The 18,381-nt window shown below is 50.0% G+C and overlaps 2 protein-coding genes across 5 annotated transcripts; both read right to left on the reverse strand.

The window, feature by feature from the left end:
• Positions 1-1,902: 1,902 nt before the first annotated feature.
• Positions 1,903-12,830, reverse strand: PPP1R18 (protein phosphatase 1 regulatory subunit 18). Of its 2 annotated transcripts, none has more exons than XM_081293864.1 (4): positions 12,693-12,830; positions 9,749-11,408; positions 4,484-4,694; positions 1,903-2,782 (listed from the first exon to the last, which is right to left on the reverse strand). In XM_081293864.1, exons 2-4 carry the CDS (start codon positions 11,378-11,380, stop codon positions 2,763-2,765), a joined length of 1,863 nt encoding a protein of 620 aa, XP_081149990.1. In that variant the 5' UTR covers positions 11,381-11,408; positions 12,693-12,830; the 3' UTR covers positions 1,903-2,762. The 2 variants fall into 2 exon arrangements, with proteins under 2 accessions (XP_081149990.1, XP_081149989.1); XM_081293863.1 differs by lacking the exon at positions 12,693-12,830 and adding an exon at positions 12,441-12,538.
• A 466-nt stretch (positions 12,831-13,296) lies between these two features.
• On the reverse strand, positions 13,297-18,172 carry NRM (nurim). Of its 3 annotated transcripts, none has more exons than XM_081293902.1 (4): positions 16,251-18,172; positions 15,498-15,694; positions 14,764-14,940; positions 13,297-14,261 (listed from the first exon to the last, which is right to left on the reverse strand). In XM_081293902.1, the coding sequence occupies exons 1-4, from the start codon at positions 16,372-16,374 to the stop codon at positions 13,980-13,982; spliced, it is 780 nt and encodes a 259-aa protein (XP_081150028.1). In that variant the 5' UTR covers positions 16,375-18,172; the 3' UTR covers positions 13,297-13,979. The 3 variants fall into 3 exon arrangements, with proteins under 3 accessions (XP_081150028.1, XP_081150027.1, XP_081150029.1); XM_081293901.1 differs by having other exon boundaries at positions 16,242-18,172; XM_081293903.1 differs by lacking the exon at positions 14,764-14,940 and having other exon boundaries at positions 16,242-18,172.
• Between the last annotated feature and the right edge of the window lie 209 nt (positions 18,173-18,381).

Genomic DNA, 18,381 nt, shown 5'->3' on the forward strand with positions numbered 1-18,381 from the left:
GCCTCAGCCTCCCAAGCCTCTGGGATTACAGGCACAGCCTGGCCCTTTCTATTTTTTGAGACAGCTTCTTCCTTAGTTGCTGAGGCTGGCCTCAAACTTGTGATCCTCTTGCCTCAGCCTCAAAAATATCTGAAATTACAGGCTTACACCTGGATACACTTTTATGGGCACCTGGATACAATTTTATAATTAATTGGGTATGCCAGACACTATAGTTAGGAAATAAAAATTACTATTCTAGTGAAAAGCCACAGGTGAATCCATACTTTTTATTTTTTGGACACATCATTTACTATTTCTAAGATATACTGTGGCACCTCTGGGGTCTCAGAGCTTCCTGTCTCTCTTTTCCTGGGTCACAACTGATTAGGATCTTTATCTAATTAAATACTAATGTTTTTTTTTTTTCTACACCCTCATCTTCTCTGCTCACTCTTAACACCTTGCTTATTTCCTTGCTGGTAAATTTAAGAACTTTGACATATGCTTAAGGTCAATTTGTCTAGTACATTTTGGGTTTGGGAAAAGAAAGGGTCTCTGACTAGTCTCACAGAAACAACTACTCCTGAGGCTGAGGCAGGGGGAATATTTGAGCCCAGGAGTTTGAAACCAGTCTGGGCAACTTAGTGAGACCATCTAAAAATAAAAATAAAACAAACCGGAACTGGGGTTGTGGCTCAGTGGTAAAGTGCATGCAGAGCTTATATGAGGCACTGGGTTCAATTCTCAGCACCACATATAAAGAAATAAAAAATAAAGGTCCATTAACCATTAACATCATATATATATATATATATATATATATATATATGTGTGTGTGTGTGTGTGTGTGTGTGTGTGTGTGTATTTATTTAACACTTCAACTCAGAGTAACTTCTGCTTCCAAATGTTTCTTTTCATCTATTCATTCATTTGGTCATTTATTCTAAAAGTAACTTTGTGTCTACTAGGCTCCAGGTATGGGGATACTGCAGTGAACTTAAATGTATATATACTCATATAATGTATATATACTCATATAACTGATGAGTCAAATAAAATGATTCACATTTGTAGAAAATTGAAATTCTTTGAAATGGGAGAATCAACTATATTTGGGCAGCAAAGCTATAAATTACTGATGGTTGTTAAATCTTTAGGAATAAAAAAATCCATCGTCTATCAGAAGAAAAATTTTTCCAGGACCTGCACTTCTGGATCCACTAAATTTTGCAAGTTTTGGGAGATTTACTCTTCATAGTCCCAACTCTTTGAGTAACTGTCCCTAGAGCTTGTGTGTCATACACAAGCTGCTGACTACTTGACTACCTGACTGCTTGCATTGAAGCCAGCTTTGAAATACTGGAACACTTCAACTCAGAGTAACCTCTGCTTCCAAATGTTTCTTTTCATCTATTCATTCATTTGGTCATTTATTTTAAAAGTGTCTACTAGGCTCCAGGTATGGGGATACTGCAGTGAACTCAAATGTCATAATCTGTTTTCACCACACTTTTCAGTTTAGTGGACAAGTCAACAGCCCTTACCTATGACTTCTGCTTGTCCTCTGTGAAAACCGCACAGAGGTCCTGAGACACCCCCCCCCTTTTTTTTTTTTTTTTCTGTTTGGACTAGGAATTGAACTCAGAGGCACTCTACCACTGGGATACATCCCAGTCCTTCTTAAAATTTTTTTGAGACAATGTCTCATTAAGTAGCTGAGGCTGGCCTAGAACTTGCAATCTCCTGCCTCAGCGTCCAGAGTCATTGGGATTACAGGTGTGTACAGCTGTGTTTGACTTCCAGACTAATTTCTATGTCAGTGCCAGGTTCCTGGTTCATCCCCCTTCATTTTCCCCTCCCACATCCACTAAGTCTTCCCTTACATGAACTTTTTTTTCCCCAAAAAAAGCAGCAGAAGAGTCAGAGAAAGCTCCATTTTATTATAGAAAGTTAAAAAATGAACACAACAAAATTGAAGGAGCAATGGGAGAGGGGAAGTGAGTTGCCTCCTTAGTCACTCCACACCACTGCAATTCAAATCAATTGTGAATCATTAGGAGGGACAGAATTAAATATCTTTCAAAGGGTACAGAGTTAAGATTCCTTGTCTTCCCTCCTGTGGGAAAACTGAAATACAGTAATACTAAGCAAAGGTGGAAGAAGCCACATCCCCAGGTCATTCCCCATGAAAGGAATGACGGGGACAGGGGACAAACTCCACCTGGACATGGCAAGTAGGTGTGGCTTGTAAACCTGGGACTTTACCAGGTGGGTCTTGGAGCTGGTAGGATTTGTAAACTAGGATATGGTCATGAGAAGAAGCAGGTAGCTGCAAACAAAGTGGGGACACATGCCTGTGAATGCAGTGGGGTTTAGTCTCCCATGGAAATGAGTTCTTAAATCCTAAGGACTCTGCAGTTTGTGAAGAGTCAAGGAAAGCTGTGGGAAGACTGTATCCTCTCATGGAGATGAGGGTTGTTCCATCTCCACACCCCAGGGAGTTCTATGCTCCTCCCAGGACCTGGTGGTTACTCTTGGGTCACCTAAGATGCTCCAGCCCATTGACCTCACCCATACTAGGGCACATCAGAGATTCTGGGTTAGGGTGGAAATTGGGCAATTGGCTTTGCTCCTAGAAACAGAATGGGGAAAGCAAGTCAGAAGATGTTGATTGCCTGTCCCTGCCAGGCTCATTTTCAGGGTCCTCTGCTTTGAATCATTAGGCTCCAGGATCTTCAGTTCTGGGAAGGAGGGAGGTATGTCCCCTAGTTGAAAGATGGTCACCGCCGGCAGGACTCATCTGTGGGAGAGGCGGTAATAAGGATAAAGAATGAAGGCTTCTGTGAATGAGGGCATCTGCCTCTGTTCTCCCCACCCCTTCCCCAACTGAAGGGCAGCTCATATGTTGGAAGTCCTGTATCTTCCATGTCTTGGGTACTTGTTGCCACCAGTAACAAACCATCCCTTAGCTTGGATTCTGTGCTAGGCATTCCCCTACACTCTTTTCAGTACTGCAGATTGAACCCAGTACTGTGCTACATCCCCAGCCCTTTTATTTTTTATTTGATGGTGCTGGGGATTGAACCTAGGGCCTTATGCATGTGAGGCAAGCACTCTATCAACTGAGCTATATCCCCAGCACTTATTTTTTATTTTGAGACACTGTCTCACTAAGTTTCCCAGGGTAGCCTTGAATTTGGGATTCTCCTGCCTCAGCCTCCAGAATAGATGGGATTACAAGCATGCTGACACTACACCTGGCTATGTTAGGTCTTTTTTGTGTGTGGGGACGGGCAAGGAGGATGCTAGGGATTGAATCCAGGGACACTTAACCACTAAGCCACATCCCCAGTCCTTTTTATATATATATACATTTTTAAAAATTTTTTAATTTTGTATCTATTTATTTTTTATGTGGTGCCAAGGATCAAACTCAATGCCTCACATATGCTAGGCAAGTGCTCTACCACTGAGCCACAGCCACAGTCCCTTTTTTTATATTTTATTTAGAGACAGGGTCTTGCTGAGTTGCTTAGGGCCTCACTAATTTGCTGAGGCTGGCTTTGAACTTATGATTCTCCTGTCTCAGCCTCCAGAGCTGCTGGGATTACAGGCCTGTGCCACTGCGCCCAGCTAGGCATTATTATACCTTGTCTAAACTCACAATAATCCCAGAATAAATAATTTAATATATAACTACTGGCCTAGGTGCTTCAAATTACTCAGTTCTTTCAAATTGCAGAGGGTACTTATTGTTGTTATTTTTGCAGTACTGGGGATTGAACTCGAGCCCTCCAATGTGCTAGGCAAGTACTCTACCACTGAGCTACACTCTCAGCCCCAGGAAGTGGTTATTATTATTTTTTTTAAGAGAGAGAGAGAGAGAGAGAGAGAGAGAGAGAGAGAGAGAGAGAGAGAATTTTAATATTTATTTTTAAGTTTTCGGCGGACACAACATCTTTGTTTGTATGTGGTGCTGAGGATCGAACCCGGGCTACACGCATGCCAGGCAAGCACGCTACCACTTGAACCACATTCCCAGCCCAGAGGAGGTGGTTATTATTAACCTCATTTCATAAATGATAAACTGAGGCCAGAGGTCAGATAGTTTCTGTGAGTTCACATCACAAGGAAGAGAACAGGCTGAAATTCAAACTCAGCCTCTCTGACCCAATCCCTGTTTTTACCCAGACTGAAGAGCTCAGAAGGAGCCCTAGTTTTGAAATATCTACAGTCAATGTGCGCTTCACTTCCCAGGACTTCAATTTTTCCATCTGTTAAAGGACAGCGTTGGGGCGGGGGGGGGTGCTGGGCATGTAGCTCAGTGGTACACCGCTTGCCCAGGCCCTGAGTTCGATCCCCAGTACTGCAATAAGTAAACAAACGCATTGGGCTACAGGCCCAAGGGAGCCCCTTCCAACCCTCCCATTCCCTCCTGGACCGCGGTGTCCGCTCCAACACAAGGGGGCGCCCCGGGGTCGGCCGCGCCTCCTCCGCTTACCCACGATCAGGGCCTTGGTGCGCAGCCCGCCCTGGAGCTCAGGCTGCAGCAGCAGCAGCTCCTCCTCGTCCTCCTCGTCGTCTGGCTGGGCCATTGGAGGACTGGAAGCACTGGGGACCTCGGGCTCCGGGCCTAGCTCCTCCAGTACCGAACTCTCAGAGGGGTATTGATATGTAGTCTCCAGGGCTGTCTCGCTGAAGGAGATCTTAAGCTGCAGGTGGGATGGAAAGGGGAAGGAGGCAGGCTCAGAATCCACAGCCCAGGGAAGCCCACAGGAGGAGGTGGAAGGAGAGTGAGGGCTGGAATGAGGTACTCCATTGACTTTCTCTCCGACCATTCTGGGATTCAGTTTTCTTACAGCTCCCCAATCCTTCCCCTCTTTAATCACATAATTCAAAAAGGTCAAACTTTTGGCCTGTGCTTTGGCACATGCCTGAGAGGCAGAAATGAATAACACAGGACTAAGGTCCCATGCCCTTAGTACTGCAGATTGAACCCAGTGCTGTTCAATGGGAGGCAGAGGTGTAAAAAGAAATTAAAATAAAGGATTAAATTAAATCCCTCTGATCAGAACTGAGCCTTTGGTCTGACCCGGGCAATCAGGTAGGCTTCCCAAAGGAGGTGACATTTGAGCTGGCTAGGCAGGAAAGAGCTGGCTGGGGATGGAGTCAAATCCCCAGGTAAAATCAAGGACAGTTACCTTGAGTTCCATACCCTTAACACTTGCTATACCCTGGGAAACCCTGAACACCTTCCCCTTCCCACTCCTCTCCTATAGCTGGAGTAGACCCACTGCAGGGGGCCTAGGCCTGGGAAGGGATAGGAGACCAACAGCCAAGAGTTTCCTCAACACACAGGGGAGAAGATGAGCCCCTGAATCCCTGAAAGGTGCAACTGGGAGAAGTGATAAGGGCAGAGAGGTAGGGGTGCAGAGAACACCAGAGGGATGGGCAGAGACAGAGGCAAAAGACCATAAAGGGGATAGAAAGCCCTTCATAAACAGGCCATCCCAAGTGCAGGTGAGCCCAGCTCTTCTTACTGCTTTTCTACCCATCCCCTTTGCCCTCTTAAGAAGCTCAACGGGAAGGGGATGGTAGGATTAACTCTGGGAGCCAAAGGGATTAGGGAGACAAACAGGAGGATTCCATGTGAACTACTTGGAAAGGTCTAGATGACGTACTCAGGCTGTCCCTGGCATCTGTTTGGGAAGACTTAGGGCTGGGGCCCTGCATCCCGGAATCTCTATGTGAGCTGTGATGTGAGAAGGGTGGCTGGGGAAGAGGTTGCTGAGGTTGCTAAGGCTGTATGGGATGTGATACATGGATCCCTATGGGAAGCTAAAACTTAGGGATTGTATGTGTCACTCCTTTGCTTCGAACCCTGCAATGGCTCCCCTTTTCATTTGACGCAGAACTAGAGCCACCCCAGCCACTTGGGAGGCTGAGGCAGGAGGCCTTTGAGGCCAACCTGGGCAACTTAGTGAGATAGGGTCTCACTAACAAAGAATTAAAAGTGATGGGGATACAGTTTAGTAATTGAGTGTCCCTGGGTTCAATCCCCAGTACTTAGCTAGAGTCTAATCAATGTCAATGTGCCAGTCCCCCTCCCTGACATTCTCCCCAACTCTAGTCACAGTGGCCTGGTTTCTTCCAAGTCCACCAATGTACCAAGAGGTACATTCTGACCTCATGCCCTTTGTACTGAGGGAACACTCTCCCCCCTCAAGACTCTCTCCCTTCCTCTCACCCTATTCTGAAGCTGCTACATCCACTCCCCCCATTTCCTGACCTTCCAAGTTATAATTACCCAGTTCTGATTTTTTTCCACAATCACCTACTTGCTTCTAACTTATTAGAGGACCCCTTTGTTTGGATACCAAAATACTCACTCAAGTCCCTCATATAAATGGTGTAATACTTCACATAACCTACATAAATTCTGCATATTTTAAATAATCTCTAGATAACTTATTTTGGTGGGGAGACAACACCAGGGATAGAACCCAGGGGCACTTAATCACTGAGCCACATCCCATTTTTAAAATTTTTTTTAGAGATAGGGTCTCACTAAGTGGCTTAGGGCCTCACTAACTTGCTGAGGCTGACTTTGAACTTGTGATCCTCCTGCCTCAGCCTCTGGAGCCCCTGGGATTACAGGCAGGCATGCGCCTGCACACCTGGCTTCTAGATAACTTTTAACACCTGATACAATGTAAATACTCTGTAAATAGTTGTTACATTTTCTAGGGAATAATGTCAAGAAAAAAAAAGTCCCTACATGCTTAGTACAGATGTAATTTTTTTCTGAATATTTCTTTTTTTAAAATATTTTTTTTAGTTGTTGATGGATTTTATTGTCTTTATTCTTTTTTTTTTAATTTTTTAGTTGTAGTTGGACACAATACCTTTATTTCACTTATTTATTTTTATGTGATGCTGAGGATCAAACCCAGGGTCTTGCACGCTGTACCGCTGAGCCACAACCCCAGCCCAATTGTCTTTATGCTTATGTGGTGCTCAGGGTTGAATCAGTGCCTCATGCATGCTAGGCGAGCACACTACCACTGAGCCACAACCCCAACCCATTTTCTGAATATTTCTGACCACACTTGGTTGAACCCAGGGACGTGGAACCCTTAGAGACAGAGGAACGGCTGTACTTATTTATTATACTTGTGTTTGATGTTGAAAGCAACTTGGAAATTATTTCAATGCAAAAGAGTTTGTTCAGACCTCAGATGAGGCTCCAACAGACCAAGACTATGGGGTGGACATTGGGGATAGTCCAATCTGTACACACTTGACCCCCAGTCCACATGGAAATGCTGGTAGAATCAAGTGACAGCAGCCAGACTGCTTACATCCAAACTACTCAAAAGTGATCCTTTCAGATTTTGTTACTGTTATCAAAATTTCTGGGAACCCATTTCTGCTTCCATATTCCATTTTAGGATAACAATCTCTGTAGTTTATTATCCACTCTGCAAGAGGATTCATTTGATTTGCTCAGCTTGTTTGTCCCCTCCTGCCTTGCTTCTAACCGCCCCTACCCCACCACCACTACCAATCTTCTGACAGGGCTTCTCAGGAATGCACAGCCTGCAAGGGGGGGGGGGGAGGACGGACAGGGAGAGAGGTGACTCATTCACTCCTCTCCCATCAGCTATATAAGGTCACAAGGGGGGCAGGGAGGGAGGGGCAGGTCTCTCAGCCAGAGGGGCCTCTGGGAAAGGGGACCAGTCACAGCCCATCCCTTGGGCTCAGCAGCAGGGCTGGGATTTCTCTCCTGATGGCAGGGATGTTTGATGGAAGTTGCCAGCAAACATGAGTTATTTAGGGAAAGTGGGGGTGGGGATGGGTCCTCCTATCCCTGAGCCAGTGGGTTGGGACAGTGAGCAGGGACAGGGCACACCAGTCCTTGAGAAGCAGGGCCCTGAGAGGGGAGAAGTTCTGAAAGAGGACAGAGGGTGAGGTGACTGGGTGTAGGGAACTCTGCTGCTTCTTCCCCACCCCCAACGAAACACGGCTGGACTGCTTCCTTATTCTCTCACCACATCCTGAGCACAGTTCTGGCAGGCCCATGGCCTAGAGTTCCCCACTCAGCCCCACCAGCCTTCCGGCCCCCACCCCAGGCTTCCTGTTTGGGCGATCTGCTTCCGGCCCCCTACTCCCTGACCTAGGTATGGTCACCATCACTGGTCCTGCTCTGCACTGGGTTCCTGGTTCTCTTCAGATAGTCCCTGAGCTTCAGGGTCCAAAGCTTCATGCCTCCCTCTGTTCATTCCCCAAAGGCACAAGCCTCCTCCTGGAAGCACTAGCCAACCTCAGTAGGAAGTGACTTTTCTGAACACCTCAGCCTAGGAGAATTTCCTGTCCTCCCTCCTTTGTATCTGCCCATCACTGAAGAGTGTCAGAGGTCTCAGGTAGATTCCCAGGTACCAGGGCTCGGGGATGGGAGTTTCAGTTTCTGTGAAGATGAACTCGGATCCAGTGCCTCCCCCTAGAGCTTCACCTAGATCTTTAGTCCTTGTGGTTTCTCACTGACATTAAGGATTAAAAAAAAAAAAAAAAAAAAAAAGGTGTTAACACGTGGGATAAGGATGAGATGGGTTTTCCCAAACTCTGGGGAGATTCATGTTAGAAAGATAGACTTTTAGCTCTGAGACCTCTGACTCACCTCCTAGAGATTTTCAAGCTATAAACTAATTGATGTGTATAGGGATGGAGTTGAGCCAGGACCAGAAGTCAGCCTGGCTGCTCACATTTCCCTGCATGTCCTTGTTCAAGTCTAACCTCTGATCTATTAGCCTTAGTCCCTGCCCTGTCCTCAACTCCCATTGTACCCCAGCCACTCCAAGCTCAGGGCCTCGGAAAGCACTTCTCTCTTTTTCTACCCCAAGGGGAGGGAGAGGGCAGGGTGTCAGGAAGAAAGGGGAAAACCATGGCTGAGCCAGTTCTCGGAGGGAGGGAAAGCCCAGGGAGGAAGGACAGAGGAGTGGGGGGTGGGGGGTGGGGGCATTTGGGAAGAGGAGAAGGCTTTTCTTGTCCCAAGAGAGAAGGGAGCACTGTCTGAAGCAGTGGCCCAGCTGGGGGTGTGCAACCCCGAGGTCACCCTGTTCAAATGGCCTCTGTGTATGCCTCTCCCATGGGGCAGACTTGGGGTTCAAAAGCCTTCTCTCTGCTTTTTAGCCAGCCCTTCCCATCACCCCTCCTCCCTCTATCCTAGGATGTCCCCACTCAGCTCTGCCTTCCTCTTCCTAGGGCTGTGAGACCTTCCCCCCACTCAATGCTTCCTGCCTTTTCTCTGTAGAGCCCAGACCCCTATCTTCCACCTCCCAAGACTGCTGCCTCTACATTCTCTCCTCTCCAAAGCTGAGCTTTCACCCTGGCAAACTGCCCTCTTTTCCCACCACATGGGCCTGGGTGGGTCACAAACTCAGAGGAAAGGAAAGAAAGGTGTATGGTGGTGGTGGGGACACAACCCAGAGCCTGAGGGTAGGGAGAATGAGCAGCCTGGGCACACCCTGAAAATGACACACCCGGGCACAGTGGTTGATTGCTGGGCAGGCTCTTGGGGCTCCAAAATGAATGGCAAAGGAGGGCTACTAGAGGAAGGGTGTGTGTGCAGAGGGAGGAAGGGAGGTGGCAGGAATTAACAAGAATAGAGGAAGACAAGAATACAGGGTATAAAAAAGCAAGAAAGATCAGAGTCCAGAGAGAATTGGCAAGTGGATTTCTAAGAAGTCTGGCTTGGCTGCTCCCCTACCTGTTTGTGATGTCTTTCAGGGGACCCCTTGACAAGGCAGCTGCGGCTGAGACGAAGGTAGCCCCCAAGAACCAAGATCTCCTCAGCAGTCGGGTACCGCTTCTTCCCAGCCCCAGGAACTGCAGCATCACCTGTGGCTGGGGCAGCTGGAGTGGCTGGGCTTGCAGTGGGCATAGAGCGCCTGGGGTTGACTGTGAAAGTGTGTCCACTGCGGCGGGGGGCCCCCACCCCTGGCCCTGCCTTCACCCCATAAAACAGACGGCTCATGAGGGGATCCCCAGGAGGCTGGGGAGCACTTGGGGCTAGGGGTGGGGGAGACAGAGGGGCTGATGGTGGGGGCCTGAGTTCCACTGCTTCCTCTTCCTGCTGTCTCGAGCCTCCTCCGGTCCCAGCGTCCTCTGGTGGTAGGGGGGAGGGGACGGAACAGTGGTTCTGCAGGGCTCTCAGAGGCCTGCTCTGAGCCCCGGACTCCTCCTTCTCAGCCTCCCCTTCTCCGGCCTCTATACTAGGAGGTCCCAGATGCCTTTCAACAGACTCTGGAGATTCTGATTTCTGAGTTTGAGTCTCTATATATGTGGGTGTCCATTCTCGAGCCTTCCCAGAGTTCAGGGTCCATTTCCACCCTTCAGTTGTCTTCAAGCCCCTCTCACCATCCTCCACAGGGCTGGGCCTCTGTTCTGCTGTCTCCACTCTTCTGGAGATGTTGTCATGAGCCTCCCTTGTTAGGGTCTCTGATAACTCTGTAATCTCTTCTGGGGTCATCCCTTGAATTGTCCTCTCTTCTTTTCTCCTACATTGATCCAAACAGTCTTTTCTGTCTTCTGAGCTCAGTCTCCACTCGAATGCCTCCAGCTGTACTAAATTCTGTTCCTGAGACTCTCTGGAGTCAGGCCTCCATTTATGGGCCTCTGTCAGGCCCAACTTCTGGTTGCCAGACTCCCCTGGGCTCAGTCTACTTTCCATCACCTCTTTTCTCCTGGGACTTGGTTCTCCAGGCTCCGCTAGCCTCACACTCCGTTCTGGAGTTTCTCCAGGACTTAGTTTCCATTTTCGTGCTTCTGACAGCCTTGAGCTTCTGTCTACCACCTCTCCTGGGCTTTGCCTCCAGTCTCTAGTCTCCAAAGGCCTGGGACTTGACTCTTGGGCTCCTCCTATCCCGAGCCTCCTCTCTCTGACTTCCCTGGGACTTAGCCTCTCTTCTCTTGACTCTCTTCCCTTGGGGCTCTGATCCCTTGAATTCCCAGGGCTGGGTCTCCGATCTGGGGCCTCCAGAGGCCCAGCCTTTCTCTCAGCCAGCAGTTCTTCATTCCGCTGCTGCTGCTGCTGCTGCTGCTGCTGCTGCTGCTGCCGCTCCTGCCGAATGAATCGGTTCTGGTGCACTGGCCCAATGGCCTCCAGAAGAACAGCAGACTCGTCTGGGTCTGGAGGTCCAGCCTCTGAAGTCCCAGACATAGGGCTAGGCTCCCCAGGAGACAGGCTAAGCTTGGCCCGGCGGCGCTCCAGAAGTCCCCGTTTCCAGGCTGGCATCTGGGACAGGCGATCCAGCTCTGCCTTCTCCCGGCCACGAACTGCTGCCTCCTCCTGCCGACGCCGGGCTAGCAGCTGTAGCTTCCAGTCTGGGATAGTGGCCATGGTCTCCGGGAGGTGAGGGTAGGGAACGCTGGGGGCAGACAACCGGAAGAGAGGCTTCAGAGAGGCCCAAGGGGTGAGACTGGGTTGCGGGGAGGAAATGGAGGATTGAGGTGGGATACAGAGAAGGGTAGAGGAGCTGGGGATGAGGTCAGAGGGAAAGGGATAAGAAGGAGGGCAGAAAAGTGGGGACGAGAAGCTGTTCAACCAAGTTGAGGGGAGGTGATGTGAAAGGAAGTCAAAATTTAAAGGCAGGAGCCAGATTGGATAGTAAAGGGTTAATGAGTATTAAAGACAGTTTCAATAATGTAAGGAGAGAAAAGGGCTAAAAGAGAGCTGGGGTGAAAGAGATGAGAGAAAAGAATGGCTGGGGTTTAGAGGGGACCGGGTACAGGAGAGGCTGCCTCAACGACACTGGCTGGAGGTGAGAATGGGAAGGAAAGACGGGGAATCCCGCCAGAGAGGGATAGACGGGATCTGAGGGGGTTCGGGAAGGTAAGGAAAAGTGGAGAGTGAAAAGGTTTAGGGGAGAAGGGGAATTCAGGGGCAATGGTTAAGGGAGCGCCGCGGCAGCAGGCCGGCGGGTCTCAGCGCGGGCCCCAAAGATCCCGGCTCCTTTCGCGGCTAGGTTCGGGCCCCGCCTCTCGGGCCCTCCAGCCCCCACCCCTCCGCCGTGCACTCCGCCCCCAAGGCGGGTCAGGGGAAATACCCTCCCTGGGGGACTTTTGGAACACGGGCGACTGCGATGCCATCACGTTCCCAGAACCCTGGCGTCCACCCCCATCCAGTCCGATCACTACCGTCAGCCTCCCCCACCGGCTGAGCCCCGGGACCCGGGCATGCTGAAGACCGGATCCACGCCTCTTCGGTCCTGAGCCTGCAAGTCCGTGGCTGGCTCCCTGCTCTCATGGAACCCTGACATAGCAAGCCATCCCCACCCGGCGCGGTCAGCAGACAATCTCGGCACAAAGAGGAGACAGCCCAAGGTCCGGGACTCGGACGGGAGCGGGGACGGGAGCAAGAAGACACCCCTGTCCTCAAGTCAGTCCCTCAGTCAACTCACACGTTCCCGGGGGAGGGGATGCGAGGAGCCAGGCGTCCGGAGAGAGGAGAGAGGAAGAGGAGGAGAGAGGTAGCGAGGGAGATCCGGAGACTAGAGGGAGGGGTGAAGGGAGGGAGAGGAGGAGGCAAAGAGGAGGAGGGACAGAGACAGAGACCAGGGGGCCGGGCGGGGGGCGGCGACAGCTTTGTCTAAGGACAATGCCGAGAGGAAAGGGGGCGCAGGGCGGAGCCCGAGGAGGGGGCGGGGCCTCACTTCCATCCACCGCGCGTGGGACTCTGCTCTGGGACTCCCCTGTTTCTGTGGCAATCACGGGTTCTCGGTTCTCAGACCCCAGGGCCCCTCAACAGCTTCCCGCCCTGTAGTCCCGGAGAACCTTGGTATCCAGACCCCCGCCCCCACCCAGCTCCCCAACCCAGGGCGGCGGCCCGTGAGTCAGGCCCCTCTAGGGACTCAGGAGGAAGCGCCAGCTGCTGCGAACGGGGCCCGCCCTTCCCATCTCTGGCAGCTCCTCCCCACGCTTTTGCCTTCCCGGGCCAGCCTTTGTTGCTGTGGGTTGAGAGCCGTCTCCAGACAGGAGGAGGTCTGTAGGGAAGGAGGCTGCAGGAGCAGTGCTCAGAAGCAAATGGCTTTGGAAGCTCTCTTCCCTTCCAGAGCTGCGGTCCCCTCCGTTTTTAGTTTCACCCTGTCTCCTTTGCGTCTCCGGTTCTGCAGAGGGAAAACTGGGGAATTTGGAGGAAGCAGGACTGGGCAGCTTGGAGGTGGGGGTGAGCCCATGGAGCTTGGCTGCAGCCCAGAGGGTAGCCAGTGGATGAGGTGGCTTCCAAACTCGAACTTGGTGTTCCCAGGCTCTGGCTCGCCTTCCCAAACTCAGCCCTGTAGATTGAGACGTCGCAGAGTAAAGAATACCACATGTAGAAAAACGAGGCTTTTATTTTCCTGCAGCAAGTGTTTCTCAGGAGAGCAGGGAACCCCAAGTCACCCAAGTTAAGAGCAGGAGAATCCGCTCCACTAGGTTGCCCAGGCGAGGGTTGCAGGGGAGAGGGGGGTAGTGGGATTCAGCCCTGGGGCGGAGCCTTGGGAGGTGGAGAGACTAGGGTAGGAGTGGAGAGCATGACTGGAGTCTAGACCCCGCGGCCACTACTGGCAAACTTGCAGACAGATTCTGGCCCAGGAGTGGAAGCTAGAGATGGAGAAGGGGATCCCTGAGGCACAGAGATGAATAAGAGTGCCAGGGAAGCAGTCAGGGCAGACCCATTTCCTTGTGAGGAGGCAGGTCAGGCCTTAAACTGTGAGGAGGGGAATGAAGTCTACACCCTCTGTTCCTGGCTGGTGAGAACTGGACCTTGGAATCTAGTGGCCAAAACTCAGAATTTAGGGTATGGAGCTGGACTGGAGGAATGAAGTCTCAAGCAGTAGAAGGGACAGCTCTTTCAGTCCATGGCATTGAGCCTCAGGTCTGAAGCAACCAGGGCCTGGGATGTTAAGGATTTGAATTTGAGGAGTAGAGAAAGTACAGGGCTTGGAATCAGAGTTAACTCCTCATTCTGTCTCCCCATCTTGGGGCCGGGAGAGCAGGTGAAGTTTTCTTTGTAGCTGAGCCCGGAGGTAGCGGAGGTCTTGCTGGTCAAGCCCATGAGCTAGGCCCAGATAGAGGGTAAGAAGGAGAGCAAGGAGGAGGCGGTCAGTGCCCAGAGTGGGTACCACCCACAGCACAGTCAGCAGCTCCACACACACTGGGTGGCGCAGGTGGGAAAAGAGCCTCAGAGCTCGGGGAGACTTCAGTGCCAGAGGCTCACCCAGGCCCAGCACATGGTAGTAGACCTAAGAGAAGGAGAATGGCTCAGAAATGGAATCAAACCCTTTTTCCAATTTAGCTGTTTCTTTCTCTTTCTTCCAGGCACCACCCTCCTGGAAATCAGGCCCAAGAACCTCATTCTGAGACTCCACCCCCTGACCCTGATCTCTGCTTCATGTGACTTCCCCAGACCCAGGATACCCATGGATGCTGGCCTTTGAGGAGCCACTCTTATAAGAAGAGAGGGACTGGGGATATAGCTCAGCTGATAGAATGCTTGCCTTGCATGCACAAGGAAGGCCCTGGGTTTGATCCCCAGCACCACAAAAAGAAAAGAAAAAAAAAAAAGATCCCTAGCACCACAAAAAAGAAAAAAGAAAAAGAAAAAAGAAAGAAAGAGAGAGAGGAGAGAATAAAAAGCAAGGGAGAAAGTAGAATAGCAGGGGGGCAGGCAGGTGGAAGAGGAAAATCTTTGGAAAGAATTCTAAATGGGGTCAGAGGTCTTAGGTAGGGATTTGGAAGCCTCACCTGTTTGAGGCCCATGAGCTCAGCGTAGTCAAAGACGAGAAGAATGCTGAAGATGAGGAGCCAGGAAATGATGTGGAGCACAAAGCAGAGGAGGGGCACCCAGGTGGCCCATGGCTCTGCCCGAGCTTCCCACAACACTGGGCCTCTGGGTACAGGTTCCCAGTACCGCATCACCAACTGGAGAAGGATGAGGAACTAAGTATCCCAGCAGCCAACCTGCCTACTTTTAAGAAACCCAGACCCAGAGCCTGTTCCCCTTTCCCACTTATGAGGGTGCTGAGTAAGCTCCCATGAAAGTGAGGATGACCTGTATCCACACTGAGGATTTACAGAATGGATAGGGATTTACAGAATGGATGGGGATGACCTGATAGGTGCCTGATAGTACTAGGCACCCAAAGAGAAGATAGGTAACTGCTAAATGAAAAGCAAGCTTTCTCTTGAAACCTAGGGAGGTGGTTTGAAAGAAATGGTAGGACTGAAAAAGGAATTAAGGAGGGGATTTCAAGCAGGATAATGTGAACAAAGTTGCAAAGGTGAGAATGCACATCTTGTGCTTAGGGAATGACAAGTACACCCTTCTTGATAAAAAGTAGGATATGTGCCATGAAGGAATAGAAGCTAAGATTAGTATCCTCAGTTCTCTTCTCAAAAATCATAGTTTGCCCCTCCAGTCCAGGGGGTGCCTCCCACAGATTGTCTCCCTTGGGGACTCAGCTGCCATGTCCTCATACCTGCAAGGCCAGAGCAGTGCATGCCACATACAGTGACCTCTGAAGGACCCCAAAGTACTGGGATGTCCATGCCTTCACTGTCTCAGTCGCCATGAGGCTGTGCTGCCCAATAAAGAGTAGCAGGAGCCCCAGATCCCAAGCCAGGGAGGCAAGTACACTGCGGTCCTTCAGGGCAGCCAGCCATCCCTGGCGGGCATCTGGAGGAGTTGAGGGAGAAAGGGACAAAACATCAAGAAGATAAATAGAAAATCTCCCCTTACCCTCATTTCCCATTGGGGTCCCAGACCATGTCCCTTAATGGTTTCAAAGCGTTAATGTTTTCCATCTAGGCTGGCCCCTCTCACTTTACCATCCCTTGTATTTCCCCCTCTTCCCTAGGCCTTCGTCAGACCTGGGAAAGAGAATTCATAGAAAAATGCATGTTGGATTGTCACTAAAAGCATGGCTGGGGAGGATTCTCTGGATCGCCCCTTTGTAACACTTCTCTCTCCGAAGTTTTCTCTACAAAATACTTTTCTTAGAATATTGTCTACAGCCCTTTCCCTCCCGCTCAGTCTTTAGTCTCGCGGTTCGCCAAACCGTTCCTATGGTCCCTCTACTCTGCAGCTTTTGAGCAGCTTTCGCGATTCCAGTTCCCTCGCTCAGACTTCCACTGTCATTTGTCTCCAAGCTCCGCCCTCGCACCCTCTTCTCCGGCCCCACCTCCCTGTTTCAAAGCTAGTACTCGATTCCTCCCGCTCTCACCCGGACTACCGGAATCCGGGATCCCTCCGAGAAGTGGTCGAAGGGAGGTAAAACGCACGAACTCCACTCCAGTGCCAAAGGCCAGGATGAAAGAAGCAAGGGCAGCTGGCACCAGCAGTAGTGCAGGGGCCATGGCGAGAAATGGAGGGGTGGGGAAAGGGGCGGGTTTGGGATTCCCGCGGCAGCAGGCCCCGCCCCCCACCCGGGGACACGCCTAGGAGGGCGGGGCTCCTGCACGCAGACACCGGGTTTCCGGCTCGCCCGCGAGCGCGGCTTTCCCCGCCCGAAGGCAGTGCAGAATCTGGGGTTCGTGTCCCGAGCTTGCGATGTCCGCGTCACAGAAGGGAATGTTAGAACCCCAGGGAAGTGGTAAGGACAGCAGTTCTGCAGCCAACTGGGATTGACTCCCAGTTGGGCTAGTTTTCCCATCGAAAAATATGAAGACAGTTCCTCTCTGGCAGTTGTGGAAACAGAACTTTAGGAGCCCCCTTTTCGACTGGGCGCGGTGGCTGGCTCCTGTATTTCCCGCGACATGAGAGGTTGAGGCTAGAGGATCGCAAATTCGAGGCCAGCCATGGCACTTTAGTGAGACAGGATATAGCTCAGTGGTATAGCGCCCTGGGTTCTATCCCCAGTTAAGCATTAAAAAAAAAAAAAAAACTCTTTAATTTAGCCGTGACTGGAAAACAATGGGGGCTAACATTACAAATCCTCAGTTAAGACTTCAATAATGAACGGCGAGAGAACGGATTTTGACCCAGGGTGAGAACCTCAAGCTCTGAATCACCTATTACATCTTGTAAGATTGGTTTGTTTGGGGTACTAGGGATTGAACCCAGGGGCGCATCAACACTGAGCTACATCCCTAACCCATTTTATTTTTTGAGACAGGGCCTTGCCAAGTTGCTTAGGATTTTGCTAAACTGCTGAGGCTTACTTTGAATTTTCAATTCTTCTGCCTCAGCCTCCCAAACTGCTGGGATTACAGGCCTGCACCACAACACCTGGCAGTTTGTTTTTTGGTACGGGGGATTGAACTCAGGGGCACACAACCACTGAGCCACATCCTCAGCCCTATTTTATATTTTATTTAGAGACATGGTCTCACGGTGTTGCTTAACACCTTGCTTTTGCTGAGGCTGTTTTTGAACTCGCGATCATCCTGCCTCAGTCTCTCAAGCTGCTGAGATTACAGGTGTGCGCCACCGCGCCTGGCTATTTTGTTACTAATTATTTATTTTGAGATACTGGGGATGAACTCTGGCTCCCACAAGAAGGGCAAAAGCTCAACCTCTAAGCTACATTGTCAGCCTCTAATAAGTGGCAAAGATTGTAACCATGGTAGTAAAACTGTTAAAATATTTGTGGTGCAAAACTATTAATTTATTACAGTTGTAAGCTAAGTAATTTTATACAAGGTTGTAATAATTGACACTGACTTTATTCTGCAACTTCATTAGTTTGACTCCACTAAGGTCTTTTAACATTTCCTATAGACTGCTTATAATTACCTACAGATTAATATTAATATCTAACAAGCAAATTAAAAGTAAACTTCATCAGGGGCTGTGGTTGTAGCTCAGTGTTAGAGCACTTGCCTAGCACTTCTGAGGCACTGGGTTCGATCCTCAGCACCACATAAACATAAATAAAGGGATATATATAAAGTTCATCAGAATTAAAGATCATATAGTAAGTAACTATGTACATATATGGACCTTAGTTATCATTAAGCTTACTCACTATGCAGGGTGAGGTGGCCAATGCCTGTAATCCCAGTGATTTGGGAGGCTGTGACAGCTCCCAAATTGGAGGCCAGCCTCCACAATTTAACAAGGCCCTAAGCAACTTAGCAAGAGACCCTGTCTCAAAAACAAGTGAATGAATAAACCAACAAACTCACTCCCTCAACTTTTATTGCACAAGATGAGAGTTAAAGAAAGCTGTTAATCTTGTGGGTAAAGGGATGTGAAAACTGCTGAAGAGCACTAAGGAACCTCCCACAGGCTCTGCATTCCTCCTTCCCTCTCAAGAGATCAGTATTCCCATATTCCTCTGCATCAATGCCATCATATATATTGTGCACCAAACATAGACTCACTCTCCACCCTGCTTTCTGCATAGGAAAGTGGTCCTGAAT

Source organism: Spermophilus citellus (genome assembly GCF_964194105.1).
Source record: "Spermophilus citellus genome assembly, chromosome: 5".
In the NCBI taxonomy this organism is placed as follows: Eukaryota; Metazoa; Chordata; class Mammalia; order Rodentia; family Sciuridae; genus Spermophilus; species Spermophilus citellus.

Excerpts from the sequence above, each read along its gene's own strand:
- PPP1R18 (XM_081293864.1), bottom strand. The coding sequence starts at position 11,380 with ATGGCCACTATCCCAGACTGGAAGCTACAGCTGCTAGCCCGGCGTCGG. Across the intron at positions 4,695-9,748 it reads CTGAAAGACATCACAAACAG|CTTAAGATCTCCTTCAGCGA; the intron begins GTAGGGGAGCAG and ends TCCCACCTGCAG. Across the intron at positions 2,783-4,483 it reads CACCAAGGCCCTGATCGTGG|ATGAGTCCTGCCGGCGGTGA; the intron begins GTAAGCGGAGGA and ends CCTCTCCCACAG.
- NRM (XM_081293901.1), bottom strand. The coding sequence starts at position 16,374 with ATGGCCCCTGCACTACTGCTGGTGCCAGCTGCCCTTGCTTCTTTCATC. Across the intron at positions 15,695-16,241 it reads CCCGGATTCCGGTAGTCCGG|ATGCCCGCCAGGGATGGCTG; the intron begins GTGAGAGCGGGA and ends CAACTCCTCCAG. Across the intron at positions 14,262-14,763 it reads AGCTCATGGGCCTCAAACAG|GTCTACTACCATGTGCTGGG; the intron begins GTGAGGCTTCCA and ends TCCTTCTCTTAG.